Genomic DNA, 22,484 nt, shown 5'->3' with positions numbered 1-22,484 from the left:
AGATCAGTAGCGATAGTGAGGCACAACTCCCCCAAATATGCCCTTTCATTTCTTTAATCTGGTGGCACAGATTTAAATTAGGGACTAAATTCAGGTGCGGTTTAGAATCCCTGTAAAACACCAAATGTCAGGTATCTATGGAAAATAGGTCTCTTTCTGCAGCTATGTCACATTCAACACGGATTTCATTTTCTACATATTTGCAGCATCTCCCAGGGGTGAGCTGAACAGAAACATCACTTCCATTTTCCCATCTCTACCTAGATAGGAATTGCATTTCCCAAATAAAAGGCAACATGCACCTGATTAGGAAGGAGATCTCTTCAGGAGCAACCTCCTGCAGGGCCTGGCCACAACTGCTTTGGAAGCCCAATGCAGGGTATCGTGCTTAGTTAAAAGTCATTTACTAGGAATCCTCTTCCCAGACCGTTAGAAAAATACTGACCTAACAGATTGAACAACAGAGGGATTGGGATGGTGATGGGGAATAACGGAATCCCTCTGACTTACCCTATCTTCTTCTGTTGTTACAGAGGGTGAAATGACATTTTCCCCTATCCCTGCCCTGTTGCTGCTCTTCGTTATAGTTCAATATATTTTAAGTGAGGAAAATGGTAGGAAAATATCTGCTCCCCAGCACAACCTGAAGCAACATCAGAGCAACTGGGAATGAAACAATTTGTTTCCAAAGGGGGAACTCGATGACTAACAATTGCTGTGAAATGGGGGAACAGTATAACCGTGCTGCTCAGGGTTTGTTTAGACTAGGAAAAGTGATGGAGTTTAGGTCAGGTCCAGGGGAAAGCTAATGCCAACCACTGCCCCTGGGCTGCATCCACTCTACAACTATAACTGTCTTTTTACACCAAGATCACTAACTTGAGCAGCCAACGCCATGTGCAGCCCTAGTGGATGGAAGGCACAGGTAGCTTTTGCCTCAGTGTTGCTTGTTGGGAATCAAACCTCTCTCCCCCACCTGGAGCTGATGAACATTCCTGGCTGGAGGGGGGCACGCTCCTATGAGTCAAAAGGAAAGGAGTTGATAGAAAAGATCACAGGACTGACCCCAAAGAAGGGTGAGCTGCAAAAGGCAGAAAGAGGCAACTCATCTGGGGGAGCTGAGAGACCACGGTGAAGATGGTGCAAAGATCACTATATTGGAATTAGCAAATGTGATTTTTTTAAAAAACAAATCTTTGGCCAGCCCTAATCAAGGCATTTCTTACAGTTCTCTCCCATTTGGATTTTCTGATGTCTAATAGGAATGACCTCTGATTGAAGCTTTTCCCAAATGCAGAGCACGTGTAGGGTCTCTCTCCACTGTGGATTCTGCGATGTCTGACAAGGTCTGAGCGCTCAATGAAGGTTTTCCCACACTCAGAGCATGTGTAGGGTCTCTCTCCTGTGTGGATTCTCTGATGTCTGCTCAGGCTAGAGCTCTGACTGAAGCTTTTCCCGCACTCGGAGCATGTGTAGGGCGTCTCTCCTGTGTGGATTCTCTGATGTGTGATAAGGTGCGAGTTCTGATTGAAGCTTTTCCCGCACTCGGCACATGTGTAGGGCATTTCTCCTGTGTGGATTCTCAAATGTGTGATAAGGCTTGAGCCCCGACTGAAGTGTTTCCCGCACTCAGAGCACGTGTAGGGCGTCTCTCCTGTGTGGATTCTACGATGTGTGATAAGCTGTGAGTGCCAATTAAAGCTTTTCCCACACTCAGAGCATGTGCAGGGCATCTCTCCTGTGTGGATTCTCTGATGTCTGATAAGATGTGAGCGCCAACTGAAGCGTTTCCCGCACTCAGAGCATCCATAAGGTTTCTCACCTGTGTGGATTATGTGATGTGAGGTAAGGTGTGAGCTCCGACTGAAGCTTTTCCCACACTCAGAGCACATGTAGGGTCTCTCTCCTCTGTGGATTCCCTGATGTGTGAAAAGGTCTGAACTCCCATTGAAGCTTTTCCCACACTCATGGCATGTGTAGCGTGTCTCTTCCAAGTTGATACTCTCGTGTGTAATAAGGTCTGAGAGCCTACTTAAATTTTCCTCTGGCCTCTGCTGAGTCTCACAGGCTTTTGCTTTTTCTGGCAGTGCACAACTCCCAGAAACATTTCCTTTGGGTCTTCCTGATAACGTCCCATGTGGTTCTACTTGCTCAGCATCTTCCTGCTGGGGATTCTCCTCCTCTTTCTCACTCACTATCTCAACACCTGATGGGAGACAGAGAGAATCCAGACATAAGTCACTCCCTGTGCCTGAGAAAAAGGAAATGTCAGAGACAGGAACGGAATAAGGGAGAGCCTAGTAGTCTTGCATTAAATGACCAAACTTTTCTGTATGACCCTTCCCAGTCAGTGAAACCTGCAGTGAAAAACTTTCCCTTGACTTTACTGAATTTGGATTTCCTGTCTTGTTGAATGGGTCCCTGGGAGCTGTCAGGCAAATATCCATGGAAAAGGGGAGTAGATGTGAGCTTTGTTGGTTGGGAGATTTGACTGTGTTTTGTCTCCTTGTGAGATGGGCAAATTGGAGGAGCTCTTGCAGCATTTCTGATGATTGAGTTAAAAACTGCTACCACCTTTTGTTTTCAAAATAGCTCAGCCCTCAGTGTGTTCAGCCTTTCTGAAAACCTGGCCAACATTTTTGTTGCCCAAATGGCAGCTGAGTTCGTCTGAAATTCTGGCTCTAGGGGTGAGTGTGAGACCTTCTGAAAACTCTGGGCTCTGTGTCTGGAAGCTCTAAGAACCTTCAGAACTTTTATCTTGTGTGAGAGCCTGATGAGAAAACCTTCCTTCTGTAGAACTCAGCAGAGATTTTCTCACTGACTTACAATCACAATGTTTTATCTTGACCTCAGGTTTAGATACCAACAAAATGCATTTATTGTATTTTTACAAGCAATTTGAAACAAACATCCCTAGTTGGGCAGAGAGATAGAAGTAGGTCTGCCACTAAATCACATTCCCTTTCATCAGTAGCTACCTGAGCAAGGTAGTACCCAGTGGGCAACAGGTGAAAGGCCCATTGTCCATGCTTAGAACACTTCAGCAGCTAGACCTCAGGAATGGAAGAGGCTAATGATCAGTTTCTCCGGGATAGTTACTTCCAAAGAGTGGGATGAAAATTTGTGGCTGAATATTTTATTTGCTGAAATATTTTGGTTAACCCAAAATGATTTTTTGGTTTTGTTTCAGCAAGAAAATTGGGGAAAAAAATTCATCTTGGGTCAACCTGAATGTCTATTATTGTTATTATAATGTTGGTTAGGCTAGCTAGCAAGGGGGGGGGGGAAATAATTTGCACATCTATTTGTGTAAAAGGGCATGCAGCCTGGACTTCCAGGTGCACACGGGAAACATGCCCATATTGTTACTAGTCAGTGGGAAGCTTTGATTTTTATATGGTCTCCAAAGCCCTTCCCAACATCATGTAGAAGATGGGGGAACCAGGAAAAAACATGGATTTGTTTAAATTGGAAGTGAAAAATAATTGAAGGTTTTCTGATGTGAAGTCACTTTTCCCTGACTGGGAATTGAACCCAGACCATTGCTGTGAAAATGCCAAAATCCAAACCACTAGACCACCAAGGAGTGATGATGTTGTTCTTCTTCTCACTTATGCTACACTTCCTTAGGCTACTTTCTGTCCAATTTCTGAAGCTGCTCCATTGTCCACTCCCTGAGGGGCTAAGAGCAGAGAGTGCAGGAATCCCTGTACTCAGGGTCACAACCTGAGCCCAAGCCACTGAAACAAACTCAAATGATGCTTCAGCTTCCTCCAGCAGGATCACAGAGCAATACAAAGAAAAACCATGAGGAACAATTGTCCTCTGCCTTCATTTAACCCATCGCAACCCTCTCAGCAGCCGACTCTTGCAGGAAGGACACTGAGCTGATAGGAGCTCTGGCACAGAGACCAAGGGAGGGGTGTTGCTCCCCCTGGGTGTCAGCTGATCACATTCTGACTCGGGACTCTGAGCTTTGCCATCTTGTGAGTTCTGTGTCCTCAACCAGCAGCCAAAGTGCTGAACTCCCCGGACCCTTCTGCTGGGAGCATGGTGATTGCACAACAGCTGCAAGCCCTTTTTCCTTCTCCTTGTCCGCCTCCGCTTCCCTGGCCCTTCCCCACAAATGGTTCTATCAGGCGCTGGAGGGATCTAAGGACCTCACCCACCTCTTAAAGCGCAAACTGATTCCCTTCTCTGACATTCCTGGGCCTGGGTTTCTTTTGAGTTTTTCCCAACGGGGGCCTGATTCCCTGTGAAAATGTGTGTGTGGCACCAGCTTGTCTGCCCCCTCTCTGGGAGCTTTTTCAGACTCTCTCCCACTAGATGAGTCTAACAGCACCTCTCCATTGTGGGAGAATCCTAAATCCCACCCTGGTTTCTCTGACCAGCTGATGGCGACAGCATGCTAAATCAACCCCAGCTCTCTGGTCTAGAAAGCAGCATCTAACCAGCCTTGTGACAGCTCCGTTTTGCTCGCTGGAGACATAATCAGGAAAAAAGGCGAATGTCAGAAAGGGAACCTCAGCTCACAAATAAATACCCTCAGGGCTCCTTCTACATAGAGACTGGGCAGCTGAACAGACTCAGACCTGGCTAGCTCAGTTGGTAGCACATAACACTTTAAATCCCATGGTCGTGCATTAAAGCCCCACATTGGGTGGTAGTGACAGCCACTCTTCCACTTATATTCACAACCCAAAATGAAATAAACTCTCTGTCCTCTCTACCACCTTAGGCAGGTAATGTGTCTTCCTCTCTCTAAGCTTCTGTAAAACATGAAGAGAGAACAAACTGACGTTTGCATCCTCTGTTGAGACAGGTTTTTCTCCTCTTCCATTCTACCCCAGGCAACAGAGGGGGGATAATAAACATTTAATGGATAATTCCAGAGAGAAAAGTTTGGTCATTATAAATAGGATGATCCATTGAATCATATAGAAAGGTGGGGCAGGGAGGGATCCCGAGAGTCAGGACCAAGTATCCCTAGGCCATCCCTGACAGGTGTTTGTATAACCCCTTCTTAAAATCCTCCAATGACAGAGATTCTGAAAATTTCCATTGAGGCCTCTGCCATGCAATCAACGATGCTTGGCTCATGGTTAAAGGCCAGGCTGTGATTCAGAAAATTTGGATTCAGTTCCCAGTTTGGTCCCATTATTTTCTGTGCAAACATGGACAAATTACAGCACATCTTCAGGCCTCAGTTTCCCTATCTGTAAAATGGGAACCGCCCTCCCACACTTTTGTCTATTTCACCTGTGAGTGTTGGCAGCAAGGACTCTCTCTCTCACTCTGAGTTGTATAACACCTGGCAGAATCAGGGCCCCCACTCTCGGTCAGGGTCTCTGCAGTGCTTGGCCCAACTAGGGCACCCACTCTTGGATAGGTATCTGCAGTGCCCAACCCAATGAGACCCCAATCTAGGAGCCTAATGAGGATACAAAAATCTCCCTTTTCATTTGTTTATTTTAAAAAGTCCATTTTTAGCCTTCAAGTTCAGCCAGAAAACAGGGCCCAAGAGTCTCAGAAAAACCAAGGAAGTAATAACACTACCCCCCCCAAAGGGAGCATTTTTAAACATCTCATGATTTTTAAGCTGCCCTCTGGATTTTTGAGTCCAGACTCCTAGTTACTCTTCTCAATCTAACCTTGGCTGAACTCTGGAACTGTAACCAGTGACACTGAACTAGTAAGTGGAGTTGTACAAACAATTTTCCTTGGGCCGTTAGTCACCATAGCTTCCTTTACTGGGGTGGAAACCAAGAACGGAGTGTGTGCTCTTTCCACCCCAGTTCTTTCCGAATCCTTGGCCTTGGTTAGGGTAAATTTACACTTCTCTGAAGTAGAATCCTTTACAAAACCACTCCAAATTTCAGCAGTGTTAGTAAGCACTGGCTTCCCGAAACATGCTCAGCTTTTCTTTAATTTGGTGGCACAGTTCCAGGCAAGGGACTGGATACAGGGCTGGATCATAATCTTTGTTTGTTACCAGAGCTGGAGATTCTATTCAAAAATAGCTATTTTTCTGCAGCTATTAGATTTCCAACAGTGATTTTATACACATTTTCAACACCTACAAAGGATAAATTCAACAAAAAGCCCACTTCTATTTCCTCAACATCTGCGCCAAGAAGGGCAGCATTCCCTGTAACACAGGATTAGCTAGGAGAGAGCTTTTGTTGGGCCTGGGGTACATATCATTTGGGAGCCAAATACATGGGAATTTTGCCTAGTTCAAAATCACCTAATGTGGAGTTCTATCCCCAGATCATCTGAGACAATATTGACTTCAACAACTGAACTACAATGTGATCATATGAAGTTCCTTCAGTTAGTTGGGGTTCTGCTGTTGTTAACCATTTCTGAGTGGAGAATCACTGCTGTGTCTTTGTTAGTATGTCCAGTAAATTGGACAGTTCTCTCCTGTTGACAGAATTGCACTTGAATTGTCTCCCTGTCATCATGGAGGGATGGGGGAAAAGCAAAGCTGAAATCATAAATGAGGACTTTAGAAAATGGTCATTTGTCTTAAATTCTCCAATAAATCTGAGCTACATCCTATCAAACTGAACTAATATCCAACTGGGTGACCAAACAGCCTTCAGGAAAGATAGAAACCCATACCACAGAGAGACAGAATACATGACAATGGAAGTGTTAAGTGAAATTCCAGAGCAGGTTATATCTGATTATTCATAATCAGGACAAGAGATGCTCCCATCACATTCTCCTCTGATCCATTCAAACCTGCTTCACTCAGATTTAAACTCCCAATGATCACACTGTGTTTGGGATCCATTTGGATTCCCCTCCCAGGTCTTTGACACTTACATCTGCACTCATAGCAACTCTGATATAGGATTAAAGTCAAACCATCATCTCCAAGTACAGATAATGGAGAATGCTTCATCACATGACATTTTTAAAAGTGGATGGATAGAATGTGAAGGTAAACTATACATGGCTCAGACAAAAGGTAACCGTTCTGCAGCAATGGGGAAGGAGGGAATCTCTGAGTCGCCCCGTATCCTTCCGGTGTCACAGAGGCTGAAATGACACTTTTTTTCCTGCCCCTGCTCCTCTTCATTTAGATATAATTTGAAAAGTTACCAATAGAACTGCTCTTCAGCACAACCCAGAGCAATGGGAGAACAACTGGCAATGATACAATCTGAATCACTGGTGACTCTAACAATAACTTTGCAATAGGAGGAATGCTATAAATGTGATGCTCCCTTGTTTCTTATGGAAAGGGCTCACTCAAATTACTCATGAGACAATGGAGTTGATAGAAAGGACAAACTGGTCTACCTCAAAACAGGGCAAACTGTAAAAAGGCAAAAATGGGCCACTCATCTGGTCAAACTGAGGGATAATGGTGCTGCAAACAGTTCAAACAGCTTCAAAAGTTACTGTGTGGGAATCAGGAAAATGATTAAAGAAAAATAAAGTATTGATAGCCCTAGAGGCTTTTATAGTGTTGATCTCCTTGGCAGATTCTCTGATGGCTAACATGAGTTGAGAGCCAAGAGAAGGTTTTCCCACACTCACTGCATTGATAGGGCCTCTCTCCTGTGTGGATTCTCTGATGGGTAAAAAGGTTTGAGCTGCGATTGAAGGTTTTCCCACACTCACTGCATTGATAGGGCCTCTCCCCTGTGTGGATTCTCTGATGTTCGGAGAGGGTTGAGCTGCTAGTGAAGCTTTTCCCACACTCACTGCATTCATAGGGCCTCTCCCCTGTGTGGATTCTCTGATGCCTAATAAGGTGTGAGCTGTGATTGAAGGTTTTCCCGCACTCACGGCATTCATAGAGCCTCTCCCCTGTGTGGATTCTGTGATGTTCAGAAAGGGCTGAGCTCTTAGTGAAGCTTTTCCCACAATCATTGCATTTATAGGCCCTCTCTCTTGTGTGGATTATCTGATGCCTAATAAGGTGTGAGCTGCGATTGAAACTTTTCCCACACTCACTGCATTCATAGGGCCTCTCCCCTCTGTGGATTCTCAGATGGCGAAAAAAGCCTGATCTGTGAGTGAAGTTTTTCCCACACTCACTGCATTCATAGGGCCTCTCCCCTGTGTGGATTCTCTGATGTTCAGAAAGGGATGAGCTCTTAGTGAAGCATTTCCCACACTCACGGCATTCAAAGGGCCTTTCTCCTGTGTGGATTCTTTGATGCTTTATAAGGTCTGAGTAGTCAAATAATTTCTTCCCACCTTCAGTGCATGTATTTTTTCTCTTTCCCATGAGGATTTCCTGCTGTGTTGTGGTTTCGTTGAGGTCCGTCTGAGTTCCCCGACAGGAAATACATTTATCCACTTTCTCCCCTGGATGGTTTCCCTGCTCTCTTTCTGGTCTGTGCTGAATCTCACAGGAGTTTCCCGGCTCATGATTGCAGGACACATTCCTTTTCGATCTCTGCGATAATTCTCTGTGTTTATCCACTTGCTCAACATTTCCCTGCTGAGAATTCTGCTCATCTTTCTCACGTACCATTGCATCACCTGCTGTGATAGAGACAGAAACCTCAGACAGGGATGGAAAGGGGAAGGCCAAACCAATACAAGTGCTGGAGAGAGGTCAAATACAAATCAGGAACTGAACTCCCCCAAACTCTTCCCCCAAATGTAGTGGTGGGATTTTATGTTTGTATTTTATATAATTTGGAATGAAGGATAAAGAGTAATTATGTAGCATGTATTAAGTGTATTGGTGTATGATCTGAGCACATCCTGCCAGCCACCCTTTTTGAATAACAGAAAGGAATGGCTAATGGGCCAATGGGTATAGATACATCAGCCAGAATCTGTGTCTGGACTGATTTCAAGGCAGTAACAGACCTTTGAGGGTCACCAATTTGTTGCAGGTTTAGCATTTTAAAATAAGCAAAAGAATGCCATGGTTGTTTTCTTTTGCGTTGCAATTTGATGTTCCTGTTCAAAATGTTCAGTGTAAATTAATTCTGGTTTGTGTGTGAATAAGGAATGTACATGTTAAGAGGTAAGTGTGAAGGTCATCGCTGAACCAGATGTACGAGGGAGGAACTGAAGAAAGATGTAAGGGCACCAGGAGGCTGCAACACACCCCTACTGAAATGTCAGAGGAGGGCAGACTGATGATTCTAAAGATGAGACAGGCAGGGCCACCCAGAGGATTCAGGGGGCCTGGGGCAAAGCAATTTCAGGGGCCCCTTCCATAAAAAAATTGCAATACTATACAACACTATATTCTCGTGGGGGCCCCTACGGGGGGCAAATTGCCCCACTTGCTCCTCCCCTCACGGGCGGCCCTGGGAAAAATGAACTTTCCACATCTCGGCACAAACCCAGTTTTGAGAAAACTTCTTTACAAGGTATCACTGGTTCTCAGCATCAGCTAGTGCTAAAAGGCACTAAAGCTCATTAAAAGGGTTGGACAAATATTTTCCATCAAAACTTTTTTTGGATTGAAAACTAGGGGGTTTTAAAAAGCAGAAAAAAATCACGGACAATGTCTGCTTTCCTTCAAACTTTGTTGTGGTTTTTTAAATTGAAAAGCTGAAATTAGTCCGCCAAAACCTGAACATGGTTTGGGGCTTCAGAAGTGTGTGGCCAAATATTTGCTGCTTGCTGTATTTGATTGCTTAAAGAAACAATAAAAAAATTCTGCTAAAAAAAAAATCCAAAACTTTTGAACCACCTCAGCTTGCGATCAAATGCCTGAGCCCATCCAGGCAGAGATTTTTCCAGGTTTCTGATACTCTGCTGGCTTCCTTGACTAACATCTGTCTGCATAACTTTGGGTTCACTTACCTTAGAACATAAGAACAGCCATACTGGGGCAAACCAAAGGTCCATCCAGCCCAGTATCATGTCTACCGACAATGGCCAATGCCAAGTGCCCCAGAGGGAGTGAACCTAACAGGTAATGATCAAGTGATCTCTCTCCTGCCATCCATCTCCACCCTCTGACAAACAGAGGCTAGGGACACAATTCTTTACCCATCCTAGCTAAGAGTCATTAATGGACTTAACCTCCATGCATTTATCTGTTTCCTAGAGACTGGCTCCACGGGGTCCCTCACAAACTGGAGACGGTTACTGTGGGTTTGTCTTTACTATAGCTTATGTACATACTCCACGAACTGAGCATTTGAGCTTGTCCAGAATCTGGGATGAGCCTATGTTGTGAAAACTGAAATGCTCAAAATAGCACATGCATGTGAATGGACACAGGGTGCTAAATAAAATTAACCCAGAGCTTCTCAAACTGGGGGTTGGGACCCCTCAGGCGGTCATGAGGTTATTACTGGGGGTTGCAAGCTGTCAGCCTCCACCTCAAACCCCGCTTTGCCTCCAGCATTTATAATAGTGTTAAATATATAAAAAAGTGTTTTTCATTTGTAAGTGGGGGGGATCACACTCAGAGGTTTGCTGTGTGAAAGGGTCGCCAGGACAAAAGTTTGAGAACCACTGAATTAACCCCTCTGAAGCCTCAGGGAATGCAGGGGAGGGGGGTCTCCTTTCGTAGGGTTGGGAAGGATATTGCTCTTCTCATGTGATCCCTCCCCCAGTGGCTAATTTTAAATGAAGCTCCCCTCCCCTGACACGAATCACCCTATGGCACTGAAATTAAATGCAGACTATAATTTGGCATTTAAGAAGTGAAAGGGATGGGAGCCCTAATGGAAAAGCTAACAGCTTGGCTCTTCTGCAAGCCTCAAACTGCTGAATGAGCTTTAGGGTAGGGAAGGCTGTGCCTCCCAAACAGCCTGGCCCTGCTCCCTATCTGACAACTGATTACAACATGACGGTGCAAAACTCATTGGTCCCAATGAAGGAAAATCAGTAAATAACCAGGGTGCCTTGCTATGAAACTTTGGGTTCATCCTGCCAAGACTTCCCCAGAGGATCGTGTTGCAACTGACAGAACCCGGCTCCTCCTACCCATGATCAAACTAGCTGGCCACTAGGTTGATCTGGACTTTGGACTGGTAACTATAACATCGACTGGCGGGACAGTGTGTGTGTGTGGGGGGTGTGTGTGATTGAATGCATATGATAATTGTTGTATCTTCAATAAATGCGGCGTATTGCCTTTTCCCCTGAAAAAGATCCTGTGTGCTTCTTATAAGCTACCCTCAAGGTAGCTAGCTAGCACATCTTGGAGGGACTGTTCAAATTAAGTGGTTCATCAAGACACACTTGGTTGACAGTGGATCATGGGAGAAGCCCATCTACACTGAGTGGACTGTCATGTAAATGTGCTGTCTGGAATCTAGGTAATGGCTTTCTGCAATGACTGAGGGAAAATGGGCATGAACATGTGACTTTCCCATGTGACTCCAAACTTCATCCTGTTGCTCTAATTTTCCACAGTAAGAACCATGGGATGCCTTTCACATGGCAAAAGCTATAAAAGGCCATGGAAACACCTCCATTTTGTCTTCAATCCTGCTTCTTACCTCCAGAGGAACTTTGCTACAGACTGAAGCTCTGAGTAAAGGACTGAATGACCCATCCAAGGTGTGGCTGTACTCCAGAGACTTGATTTGAACCTGCAGTTTATTCCATCACTGCTACAAGCCTGAACCAAGAACTTTGCCATTATGGATGTAATTGATTCCCTTAGCCAATTTTAACTCCCCCCTTTCTTTCTCTTTATGAATAAACCTTTAGATATTAGATACTAAAGGACTGGAACCAGCATGATTTTGGGGTAAGATTTAAGTTGTATATTCACCTGGGAGTGGCTGGCCCTTTGGGATCAGAAAAAACTATTATTTAATGACACTGGTCGTAAAGAACCACTTATCTCTGAATCCAGTATTTTTTGTGGTGATATAAGAACCGGAATGCCTGAGAAAACTGCCTTTATGTTTCTTGTTAGCCAGTGTGGTGAAACAGGAGTTTACTTTTGTGGCTGGTTTGGTCTATCTTATAAAAGGACAGGAGTACTTGTGGTACCTAAGAGACTAACACACTTATTTGAGCATAAGCTTTTGTGGGCTACAGCCCACTTTATCAGATGCATGCTTATGCTCAAATAAATGTGTTAGTCTCTTAGGTACCACAAGTACTTCTGTTCTTTTTGCGGATACAGACTAACATGGCTGCTACTCTGAAACTTATAAAAGAATATCCACCAGTTTGGGGTTGTGTTTGCCCTATTTCTCAGCAGTTTGTTCTAAATTTGGCATCCTCAGTTGTGACCCACTAAGGCTCGGTGACAGGGTGCCAAGGGAGAGGGCTGGGTCATGGATTTACAGGGAGTTAGGTGACCCAACCTTCATACAGTCTCCCTTGGGACCGCCCTCTTTATATGCACCCTCTAAGGTGCATCAGGGAGTCGGCCGCCTTCCAGGCTGAGTCTCATGCTAGCGCATTAAAAATGGCTGTGGAGACATTGCTTTGATGTTAGGGCTCCGCTTGGAGTTCAGACCATCCAGCCCACCCACCCCCCTCAACCCCTGGCTTTAGAACCCAAGCTACAGCCGCAACAGACAGCGCCTGCACTGGTATTTGTAGTGAGTCAGCATGGACTCTGGCTGGGAGGCAGCTTCCAGACGCAGTGCAGACATACCCTTAATGGGCGACACGCTCGCTTTAGCTTTTTCCAAGGGTGAACCCTGGTTCCCCTTAGAACCATAGAGTTAAAAGGACCACAAAGGTCATCTAGTCTAACCCCCTGCCTTTTGAAAACCTCCAGTGAATAACCTTCCACCACCTCCCTAAGCGTCTGTTCCATTGTCCTACGGTTCTTCCAGTTAGGAAGTTGTCCCTGAGATTTAATCTAAATCTGCTGTGCTGTAGTTTGAACCCACTGCCTCTTGTCCTGCCCTCTGTGACAAGAGAGAACTGTTCTCCATCCTCTGTATGGCAGCCTGTAGCAGGGAAGACCAGCAGGGACCACAACCTGCCCGTTGGGCTACAGAGCCAGGAAAGCCACCTCCACCCCTCCGGAAGCTGAGGGGCGGGACAGGCAGCAGAAGTACAAAAGGAGGGGGCCCTGCAGCTCAGGTGGGCTGGAGCTGCCGCAGGAGACAGACACTTATCACCCGCTGCCGGAGCGGGACACCGAGGACCTGCTGGGGCGGCCGCCAGAGGACTGGCCAAAGCTCCCAGGGTCACCAGCCAGTCGAGGTGCCAATGAGCTGATGGGGTTGCCACAGACCACCAATCCCTGGGGAAACGGAGGCCAGAGGTACCAAACCCTGGGGATTGTAGGAAGTTAACTCGACCATCGTCTGGCTGAGTGTTGGCCTGACACTAAGTAAGGATGTTGTGGGCGGATCCCCGCTGATCCAGTGACGGATTACACTGCCACTGCTAGGGCCCAGGACTGGGTCCCGGTGGAGTCAGGTGGGCCGGGGTCCCCCTACCTCCTGCCACCCACCTTCGGCCAGGAGGCCTGTGTTGGTCGACCGCCCGCCGAGCTAGGACGCTAGACTGGTGCTTGGCCCTGCCTGAGCCCTAGACTGTTTGGTGCTCGCCCTGGGTGAAGCTCCTCATTGTTTGCTGCCCCACCCTGCCTGAGGGCCTGGGCTTGGAGACCTTGCAGCTCTGCCCTGGGACAGACCAGGAGGGACGGCCACGCACGCTCACACGGCCTGTCGAGTATTTGAAAACCACTGTCATATCCCCCCCCCCATTAACTCATTTCCAAACTAAACACACCCAGTTCCATCAGCCTTTGCTCACTGGCTTGTGTTCCACCCCTTTGACCATCTTTGTCACTTGCCTCTGGACTCTTTCCAGTTTCTCTACATCCTGTCTAGTCACTGGTGACCAAAACTGGACCCAGGACTCCCCCTGAGGCCTAACCAGTGCTGAGTAGAGCAGTACTATCACCACCTGTGATTTGCATGCTATGCTTCTCTTAATGCATTTGCTTCTTTTTTGCAGCATCATCACGCTGTTGACTTCATGTTGAGGTTGTGATCCACCACAACTCCCAGATCCTTCTCAGCGGTGCTGCTGCCATGCCAGTTATCCCCCAGTCAGCATTTGTGCACTGGGTTTTTCTTCCCGAACTGTAGCACCTTACACTTGTCTTAGTTCAATTTCATTGGTGTCTATAGCCCAGTTTGCCAATTTATCACGATCCCTTTGAAGTTTTGCTCTAGCCTCCAAAGTGTTGACAACCCCCCCCAGCTTTGTGTCGTCTGCAAATTTGATCAGTATGCTCTCTATTCCTACATCCAGGTCGTTAATGAAGACGTTAAATAGCAACAGACCCAAAACAAATCTCTGTGAAACCCCATTTGAGAAATCCCTCCAATCTGACATCATTCCAATAATAGTTATTCTTTCCTTGCGGCTGTGTAACCAATTATATATCCACTGAATGGGAGTTCTGTTGAGCCTGCATTTCTCCAGCTTACTCATGGGACTGTGTCAAAAGCCTTTTTGAAGTCCAGGTCTATTTTAGCCACCAAACCAGTTACCCTATCAAAGAAGGATATCGGTCTGGTTTGTCATGCTATGTTCTTAGTAAATCCATGCTGCCTGCTACCGATTACCCCTTCATCCTCCGGGTATTCGGAAACTCAATGTTTTATACATTGCTCTAGTAGCTTCCCTGGTATTGAGGTCAGGCTGACTAGGCTCCAGCTCCTCCCTTTTCCCCTTTGTAAAGATGGGCACTATGTTAACCCTTCTCCAGTCTTCTGGGACCTCTTCTGTCATCTGAGTTTGCAAATATTGCCAGAGGCTCTGAGATTCCATCAGCTAATTCTGGGCTGAACAGCAAGAAAGGAGGTGGGGGGCTGGCTTTGGGGATTAAGAGCTCTGTTATCAACATTTGAACTGTTGAGCTTGAGTTGACGGCTGCCATCCACGAGGAGTTATCAGAGGGAGGCGGGGATTTCAGTTTGGACAGAAGGAGACAGGTCTGGAGCAGAGCGGTAGATCTGTGACTCATCAGCATACGGACAGTAGCTGAATTTGTGTCTGGGGTGAGATTTCCCAGAGATAAAGTGCAGAGGAAGTGACCAAGGACCGAGCCCTGTGGAAGCCTCACAGAAGAGTCGAGTGGGGGTGAGGAGGACCTTCCTAAGGACACGCTGAAGAAGTGATTACAGAGGTAGGAGGAGAACCAGGAAGCAGACAAGATGTCAAGACGACGACCATGGTCAGTGGTATTAAAGGCGGCTGACGGGTCAAGAAGAATAAGGATGGAGCACTGGTTCTGAGCTTAGTCATTAGAGACTATGGCAAAAGCATTCGCAGTGGAGGGCCCCAAATATCTGCCTCCCTGAAACCTTCCCTTCCCACTGCCACCAGATCCTTCCTGCTCCTTGGAGCAACCACTCCCCATCCCCTTCCCACTATCCTCAGTCTTTTCCACTTCCAAGGAGCCCAGATCTCCTACCCAATCCCCGCAGCCCCAACAGCACCACTGCTGGGACCTTCACCCCCTTTCTCCATTCGCAGGCTCCCACTCCCCCAAACCACCACACTCCCTGTTCCCAGGAGATTCTGTCTCTGATTCCTCACCTCCTCTTCCTTCCATGGTACCCATCCCTCCCTGATTTCCCCTAGTCTTCCACATCCCTATCTCTTTCCTCCCACTACATTCACCCTTCCCTACCTTGTGGCACCCCACAAGCACTAGCTCCCCCATCATCTTCTCCACTCCCACTGCTCCCTGCTCTCCTTCCCCCTACCCCCCAAGAACTCCTGAATAGGAACCTCACACTGCTCTCACAGTCATTGGCTGGTTGGGTCAAGAGGACATGCCGTGGCCACTGCCTCTGAGCTACACTCATTCATCTGAGTCGGAGCCGTACCACTGTTAACTTTCAGACTAGGTGTATTGTGCGTTTTGCTTGCATTCTGAAGGAGTTCCTCTTAGATGTTTCCCCCTGATTCCAAAATTTCAGGGCTGAGAGCAATATTTTAAAGTGTTTTAAAATCCACTTGCAGACTCTGGCCTCTTCTGAACTGCAAAGTTTTGTCAGCATAGCTCTGTTTGTTAGGGATGCAAAAAACCACATCCTTAATTGATATAGTTATGCTGGCAAAATCTCTCATGCAGACACACAGTGCTGAAAAAGTCTATTAGAAAATAAGGAAATTAAATGCCCATAACCTACATCAATACCGAGCACAGGTTGCCCAGTTCTGCTGCATGCCTTTCCACTAGGTGGGTGGTGGCTAAACTTAAACCTCTGAAAACCAGAAGAGGAAGAGTTAATATACACACACCACCCCTAAAGTGCAACCTTAACTCTGCCCCAGCCCTGCAGCTGGCACTACCCACTGGGAATGGCTCAGTAAGGCTGGTGCAAAGGTTAAGAAACTAACAAAGGAAGTGGAGGTTTCTCCATTTCTTGAAGTCGTCAAGTTGCAGTGGATGCCTTTCTGGGGGCGGATTGAGTCCAATACAAGGTATTCAGCTCAGTACAGCAGTAACTGGGTGAAATTCTATGACCTGGTTATACGGGAGGTCAGACTAGATGACCTAATAGCCCTTTCTGGCCATAAAATCTATTATTCCAATATAGCTATGAAGGACTAGGAACGTGCCATTGTTTCTGTTGTGTTCAGAGATGGGAATCCCAGCATTTCTCCACATGCCTCCAGCTGTGTGCACTGGGTCAGCTGTAGCTGTAACTGGATGGTGGCGGGAGGAGTTGGAGCAGCTTGGCAGAGCTGTGACTGCGATATGAAGGGAGGTGCATGTGAACCCTGAGGGACCTAGTCTGCCCTATTTCAATGCACTCAGTGGGCTGTTGCTGAGACAGGGCAGAGCAGAGGTGGCATTGTGGGGCTGGCGTGAACCTTAACTCTTCATTTCCCCTTCTAAGAACCAAGGGGACAGGAATCCTTACCCAGCGAGGTCACATTCTCATAGTTCTCCTGCATGATGTCTCTGCAGAGGGCTCTTTGACGGGGGTCCAGCAGAGCCCACTCTTCCCTGGTGAAATACACAGCTACCTCCTCGAAGGTCACCGGCCCCTGAAAGAGCAAGAGCCCCCCACTCACAACCTGCTGCCCCACTCACAGCCCCACTATTCATGGGGGAGAGGAGCCAATCAAATGGATGTTCTGAGAGAGAGACAGTCAGCAGGATCCCACCCCCATACTGCTCAGAGCAGCCAGGAGGCAAAACAGGAGGGGAGCTAGAGATCCTCTCACCCCCACCCCCCAGCAGACAGAGGGGGAAGGGTCTTCTCCTCCATCACACACCTACAAGCCAGAGGCTGATACGGGGGATGGGGCCCCCAGCAGGCTCCAGGGTCGGCTCCCCAGTAGGAATCCCAACAGGCTTCCCATTGCCAGCAGCTGGAAGGAAGGGGAGGGGTTATCTACTCTAGGCCCCACTGGTGGGTAACCTCCCACCCCCTCCTTCGAATCTCCTAGCAGCCTCTGGCCAGTAGGTTCATGTTCTTGCACTGGGAACCTGATACGTTTCCCCAGCGCTGTCCAGGGCTCCCCCACCCCCAACACAACCCCATTCCACAAATAGGGTCATTTCCTCCCCCAAGGCCCATGGGTCTGTTCCCGGAATCCAGGACTTGGGTTAAACAATTCCCAGCAAGTTTGTCTCACTCCTTGTCCCCCTCCCTTTCTCCACCCTGGGTGTTTCCTGCCCCCATCCCACCTCCAGACTGAGCTCCCCCAAAGATCCCAGGCCCTCAGTATTTCCTGCCCCTCTCCCTCCAGCAGGAACCCACTAGCAACCCCGCAATAATCCCTACCTGGACTGGCTCCACTACAGCCAGTTCCCTTCCCTGTCCCGTGGGAGGCTGGGACAATCTGGAGCCAAAGGTGGGCGTTACTCTGCCGCCTGTCAGGGTGAGAAGGGTGACAGGGAAGATTTCAGAAGGACCTTTAGTTCCTGTCACATCATGATCTCCCCCGGCCCTTTCCCTGCACAAGATGTTTCTGACTCGCATGCTGGGAAAATATTCCATCACTTTATCACAGCCCAGCCCCAGCCCCTTCCACCTGCACTAAACCCACTGTGCTACTTTTAAAACCCTGAGAGCAACTCCCCCAACGGTGGGGACCAGGCAGAGGCAGGGACAGGACAAAGTCTGCCCAGTGCAGGTGCAGTAAATTAAATGAAGTGGTGATAGCTGAAAGGCTTGGTCAATAGAGACAAATAGTGGACCATGAAGTGGGGCTCACTTCCATTTTATGTATTATGTTCCTCACCCTCATGCTTCAGGGTTTCAGCCAAAACTGCTAGGGGTCAGGAAGGGATTTTTCCCCCTCTATGTATTTTTAGAGGGTTTTTTTAATCTCTTTCCTCTGAAGCTTCAGGAACGGCCAGAGAAGAAGACAGGATATTGGGCAGGGTGGATCTCTCTCTCTCTCTTTGTGCTCCGATGCTTCGAGTTATTATAGGTGGGATGTGGAAGAAATTTTCCCCCTGGGTCAGGTTGTAGGTTTTCATCTTCCTCTGCAGCGTGGGGTGTGGGGCACTCACTAGGATCACCCAGAAATATCTCACTTAACCATTACCCTGCCACTGCAGGGGTCTGGGGCACTGGGGCACCTCGGTCCCTCCCATTCTCTGCCTGGGGCATAAAACAGTCTAGTCTCCTGTGGGCTGCAAGACTTTGGTCTCACTCCAGCTGTTGGGTTTAGTGGGCGGGTGCTGGGGGGTGTTGGCAGCCAGTGCTAGACAGGAGGTCAGACCAGATGATCCAGTGGTCCCTTCTGGCCTTAGACTTTATGATTGTATGTGCGCAGGTTTGGGAGCTTGTGACCTTCCCACCCCCCACTTATTTCTCCTTCATTTTCTGTCTTCTCTTCCCCCCCTCCCCCCTCTGCCTGGGAGACTTAGTGACCAATGATCCCTGGGTTCCTTTGCTCTCCTGCGATCGCTGACAGCACTCAATGCCAGTTTGAATCAAAACTTTCTGCTTCGTCCCCATGTGACGTTATTGATATAAATTGGGACCATATAGAACATGGGTTGCAACCAAGGTCCTGCAGTGGCACCAAATCTTAGATAAAGGGGGTCATCTAAGGTGTCTAAGACCAGATTATGGGTTGCTGGTTATAATTATGCTGTCTATATGTCTGTATCATTTGTAGTTAAAGTTATAAGTATTGGCTCTGTAATGTCTATAGTTTGTAATTCTGCTCTGCCTCTGGGAAGTGTCCCAGACAAGCTGATGTTAGCCCGGCATAGCTGGATTGATGGCCCATTAAAGGGCCATCGGCTACACAATTGACCCATGGAGAGAAGGCAGACACGCCTTGTGACTCAGCAAAGTATGCAGAGACTGGCCCATGTGACTCTAGGCTCCATTTTGCTGTAAATTTCCACAGTGAAGACAAAGGGATTCTTACACCTGGAAAGGTCTATATAAGGCCAATGCCTCATCTCCATCTTGTCTTCAATCCTGCTTCTGACCTCTGGAGGGACTTTGCTACAAACTGAAGCTCTACACCAGGGACTGTTGACCCATCCCAGCGGGGGATGCATTCCAGAGACTTAAATTGAACCTGCAGTTTATTCCATCACTGCTGCAAGCCTGAACTAAGAACTTTGCCATTACTGTATGTAATTGATTCCATTTAACCAATTCTACCTCTCTTCTCTACCTTTTTCCCTTTGTAAATAAACCTTTAGATTTTAGATTCTAAAGGATTGGCAACAGCGTGATTTGTGGGTAAGATCTGATGTGTATATTGACCTGGGTCTGGGGCTTGGTCCTTTGGGATTGAGAGAACCTTTTTCTTTTATTGGGGTGTTGGTTTTCATAACCATTTATCCCCAGGACGAGTGCACTGGTGGTGATACTGGGAGACTGGAGTGTCTAAGGAAATTGCTTGTGTGACTTGTGGTTAGCCAGTGGGGTGAGACCAAAGTCCTTTTAGTCTGGCTGGTTTGGTTTGCCTTAGAGGTGGAAAAACCCCAGCCTAGGGCTGTGACTGCCCTGTTTGAGCAATTGGTTCTGATTTGGCACTCTCAGTTGGGTCCCGCCAGAATCGCTCCGTCACACCCCATTTCTACTAACCACCGCAGGGGTTTCAATCTCGCTGGCTGGGATACAGGCAATGAAAGGGTTACTGTGCACAGCTGCAAACTGCCTAATTTCACAGCTGAAATAAGTAAGCAAGTACCTCTTATTGGAAGCCAAATATTTTCTGACCCTCAAACATTTACTAAAAAAGTAAGAATACAACATGTATCCGTGCTGAGTCTATATACAACTTGTATATTTCTAGAGGCTGACAGAGAACACTGACCACAATGAACAGGGGAGTGCAGGAGTTGGGGAGTGAGATTTTCTTTGCTTTAGATCATAATGAAAGACTCAACATCTCACAGCCTCCTGACTGCCGTTCCTGAGCCCCCGGGGGTCACAAATCACCAGCTGAGAAACACCAGCCTAGATCATTGTTTTGTATCGGCATTGACTATGCATGGGAAGAGAGTGCTACAAGGTGTGAATGAGCCCAGTGCAATGACATACATGGACCAACCCTGGGAACTGTTAATTCCAGTAACACCCACGTTTTGAACTCTCTGCCTTACTTCACTGTAAAAAGAAGACAAAAGTTCATAAGATCTTTCAATACCCTATAGCAGCAAGTTGTTGAAAAGCAGGCTAAATTCTTTTCAACCATGAATGCCATGCACAGGTGCAAGACAACCAACGACAGAAAATTAAATTAGTCCAAACAAAAGGGGGCTAATAATGTCGTTCAGGGCCAGTACTAAGCTCTGTGCTTGGTAAACAAGAAAACGTGGCAACAAAGTTACCTAGGCCAAATTTGGCCTTAGGGACATGGATTTAATTAGTAAACAAAATAATAATAAATTAACGATGCCACCTACTTTTATTCCTTTTGGGACTTTTAAAAAGAGATGGGGGGGGAGGGGGAGGAGAGAGAAAATCATCTCCCACCTCGCCCCTGACATGGCAACACTGCTACTAAACTGATATGTTTCCTTTCTGAGAGGCTTTGTTTTCATTATATTTTAATTTGTGTTCCCTCCTCTTTCTCCTCATGATGCACGTTCATTAATTTGCACTTCATTTTGACCATAGTTCTGTCCTGTTTCTCAGAAAGGCTCTAAGGGCTTGTCAGTTAAAATATGTTCCAAAGAGACCCATTGCTCCCATGATTAGTGACTTTCTTAAAGTCTCTCAGTGCTTGTACGTTAAACTAGTTTTCTAAAAAGACCCCTCTTTTTAAGAGCAGGATTAGTAATGAAACTTACCCTCTTTCCCACAAGCCACTGCCTCGGTGCCTTTACTGTCTGGTGCAACACCTTCAAATAATTCTGCTGAGGATGTTTCCCAGAAATTAATCATCATCGGGATGGCTAGGAATGTATGGGGAGAAAAAAAATTAAGATTCTATATTAAATGAATAAAATCATTCCAAGAAATATAAATTAATTTAAGGCATAATGTAAGCATAAAAAAAAGTTTAGAGCAAAAAGTTAATTAAAAGAACCAAACAAACATTGCATTCTTAAAGAAGTGCAGGTTATGCAAAAAAAAAAATTATATATATATATATATATGATGGATAGATAGATAGATATAGATAGAATTGCTGTTTTAACCAAATTAGATGCTAATAGCTGTTTTATTTATTTAAAGTGTAAAAATCAGCTACAACCTGTGTCACAAGAGGTAAATAGTGCACTAAAATAATAATAAGTTAAAAATGTGACTACATTACCAATTTAGAGTCACAACAAAAAAAGTCTATATTTTTTAAAAAACTAACTATACTCAGCCTTTGTATTTTTTTTAAAAAAAGTATCAAGCAGGCACTCAAACATAGGAAAAGTTGTCAAAGACCTTAGTGGTCTTTTTAAAAAAAGCTTTAAAATCAGACTACGCAAACTTAATTAAAACACTATTAATATTACTGCAATTAAAAGGGCAAAAAAATTCTTAAAATTAATGTAGTCAGTAAAAAATGCAATAATTAAAGAAAGTAAAGGAAAAACAATTAATGAGTACTAAAAAACCTGCAAAACGCTTTAAAAGCTTACGTGACATTGATGAGCTAAAATATTTAAGAGACAAGTCAGTTGAAAATATAGTGGTGCAAGAACAAAGTAACATCCCTTCCCATTGTTACACAGCTTCCAGGTGCTGGAGGCTGTGATCCCCTGTCGTTAACATCGTTATTGGTCTGAAATCTCTCCATGGCCAGTCAGAGACAGACACGTACCTGTGTCGCTCCCCAGCCCCCGTCGCAGTGTCTCTAAGGGAAGGAGAAGATGGGAGAGGTGAGAATTCAGTCCCTCGCATTCATGGAGAAATCCCCATTGCTTATTAATGGAACTGCTGTTAACTACGAGATGGTGACAGAGATCAGAGGCCGATAACGCAGCCGCTGCAGACAGAGCCAGCCCCACAGGGCTGCTCCATGGGGAAGGGCGACTCGCTGAGCTGGGCTGTGAGATGGAGCCGAGGATCAGTGACATCACTAGAGTCCCCGACTCCTCCCCAGGGCGAGGGTCGCTCTAACCAGAGGAGACGCCACCCGCAGACTCCAATTACCTTTGA

General features: G+C 46.4%; 1 protein-coding gene across 1 annotated transcript; it reads right to left on the bottom strand.

The window, feature by feature from the left end:
* Positions 1-1,316: 1,316 nt before the first annotated feature.
* Positions 1,317-21,269, bottom strand: LOC120375404 (zinc finger protein 345-like; the record flags this gene model as incomplete). The annotated part of the gene is made up of 3 exons (XM_039496024.1): positions 21,176-21,269; positions 7,560-8,220; positions 1,317-1,722 (listed from the first exon to the last, which is right to left on the bottom strand). Coding segments are annotated over exons 1-3 (1,161 nt in total), but the record flags the coding sequence as incomplete, so codon positions are not given.
* Between the last annotated feature and the right edge of the window lie 1,215 nt (positions 21,270-22,484).

The sequence above is a fragment of the Mauremys reevesii genome, linkage group 12 (genome assembly GCF_016161935.1).
Source record: "Mauremys reevesii isolate NIE-2019 linkage group 12, ASM1616193v1, whole genome shotgun sequence".
In the NCBI taxonomy this organism is placed as follows: Eukaryota; Metazoa; Chordata; order Testudines; family Geoemydidae; genus Mauremys; species Mauremys reevesii.
This window is presented reverse-complemented; position numbering and strand designations above follow the sequence as displayed.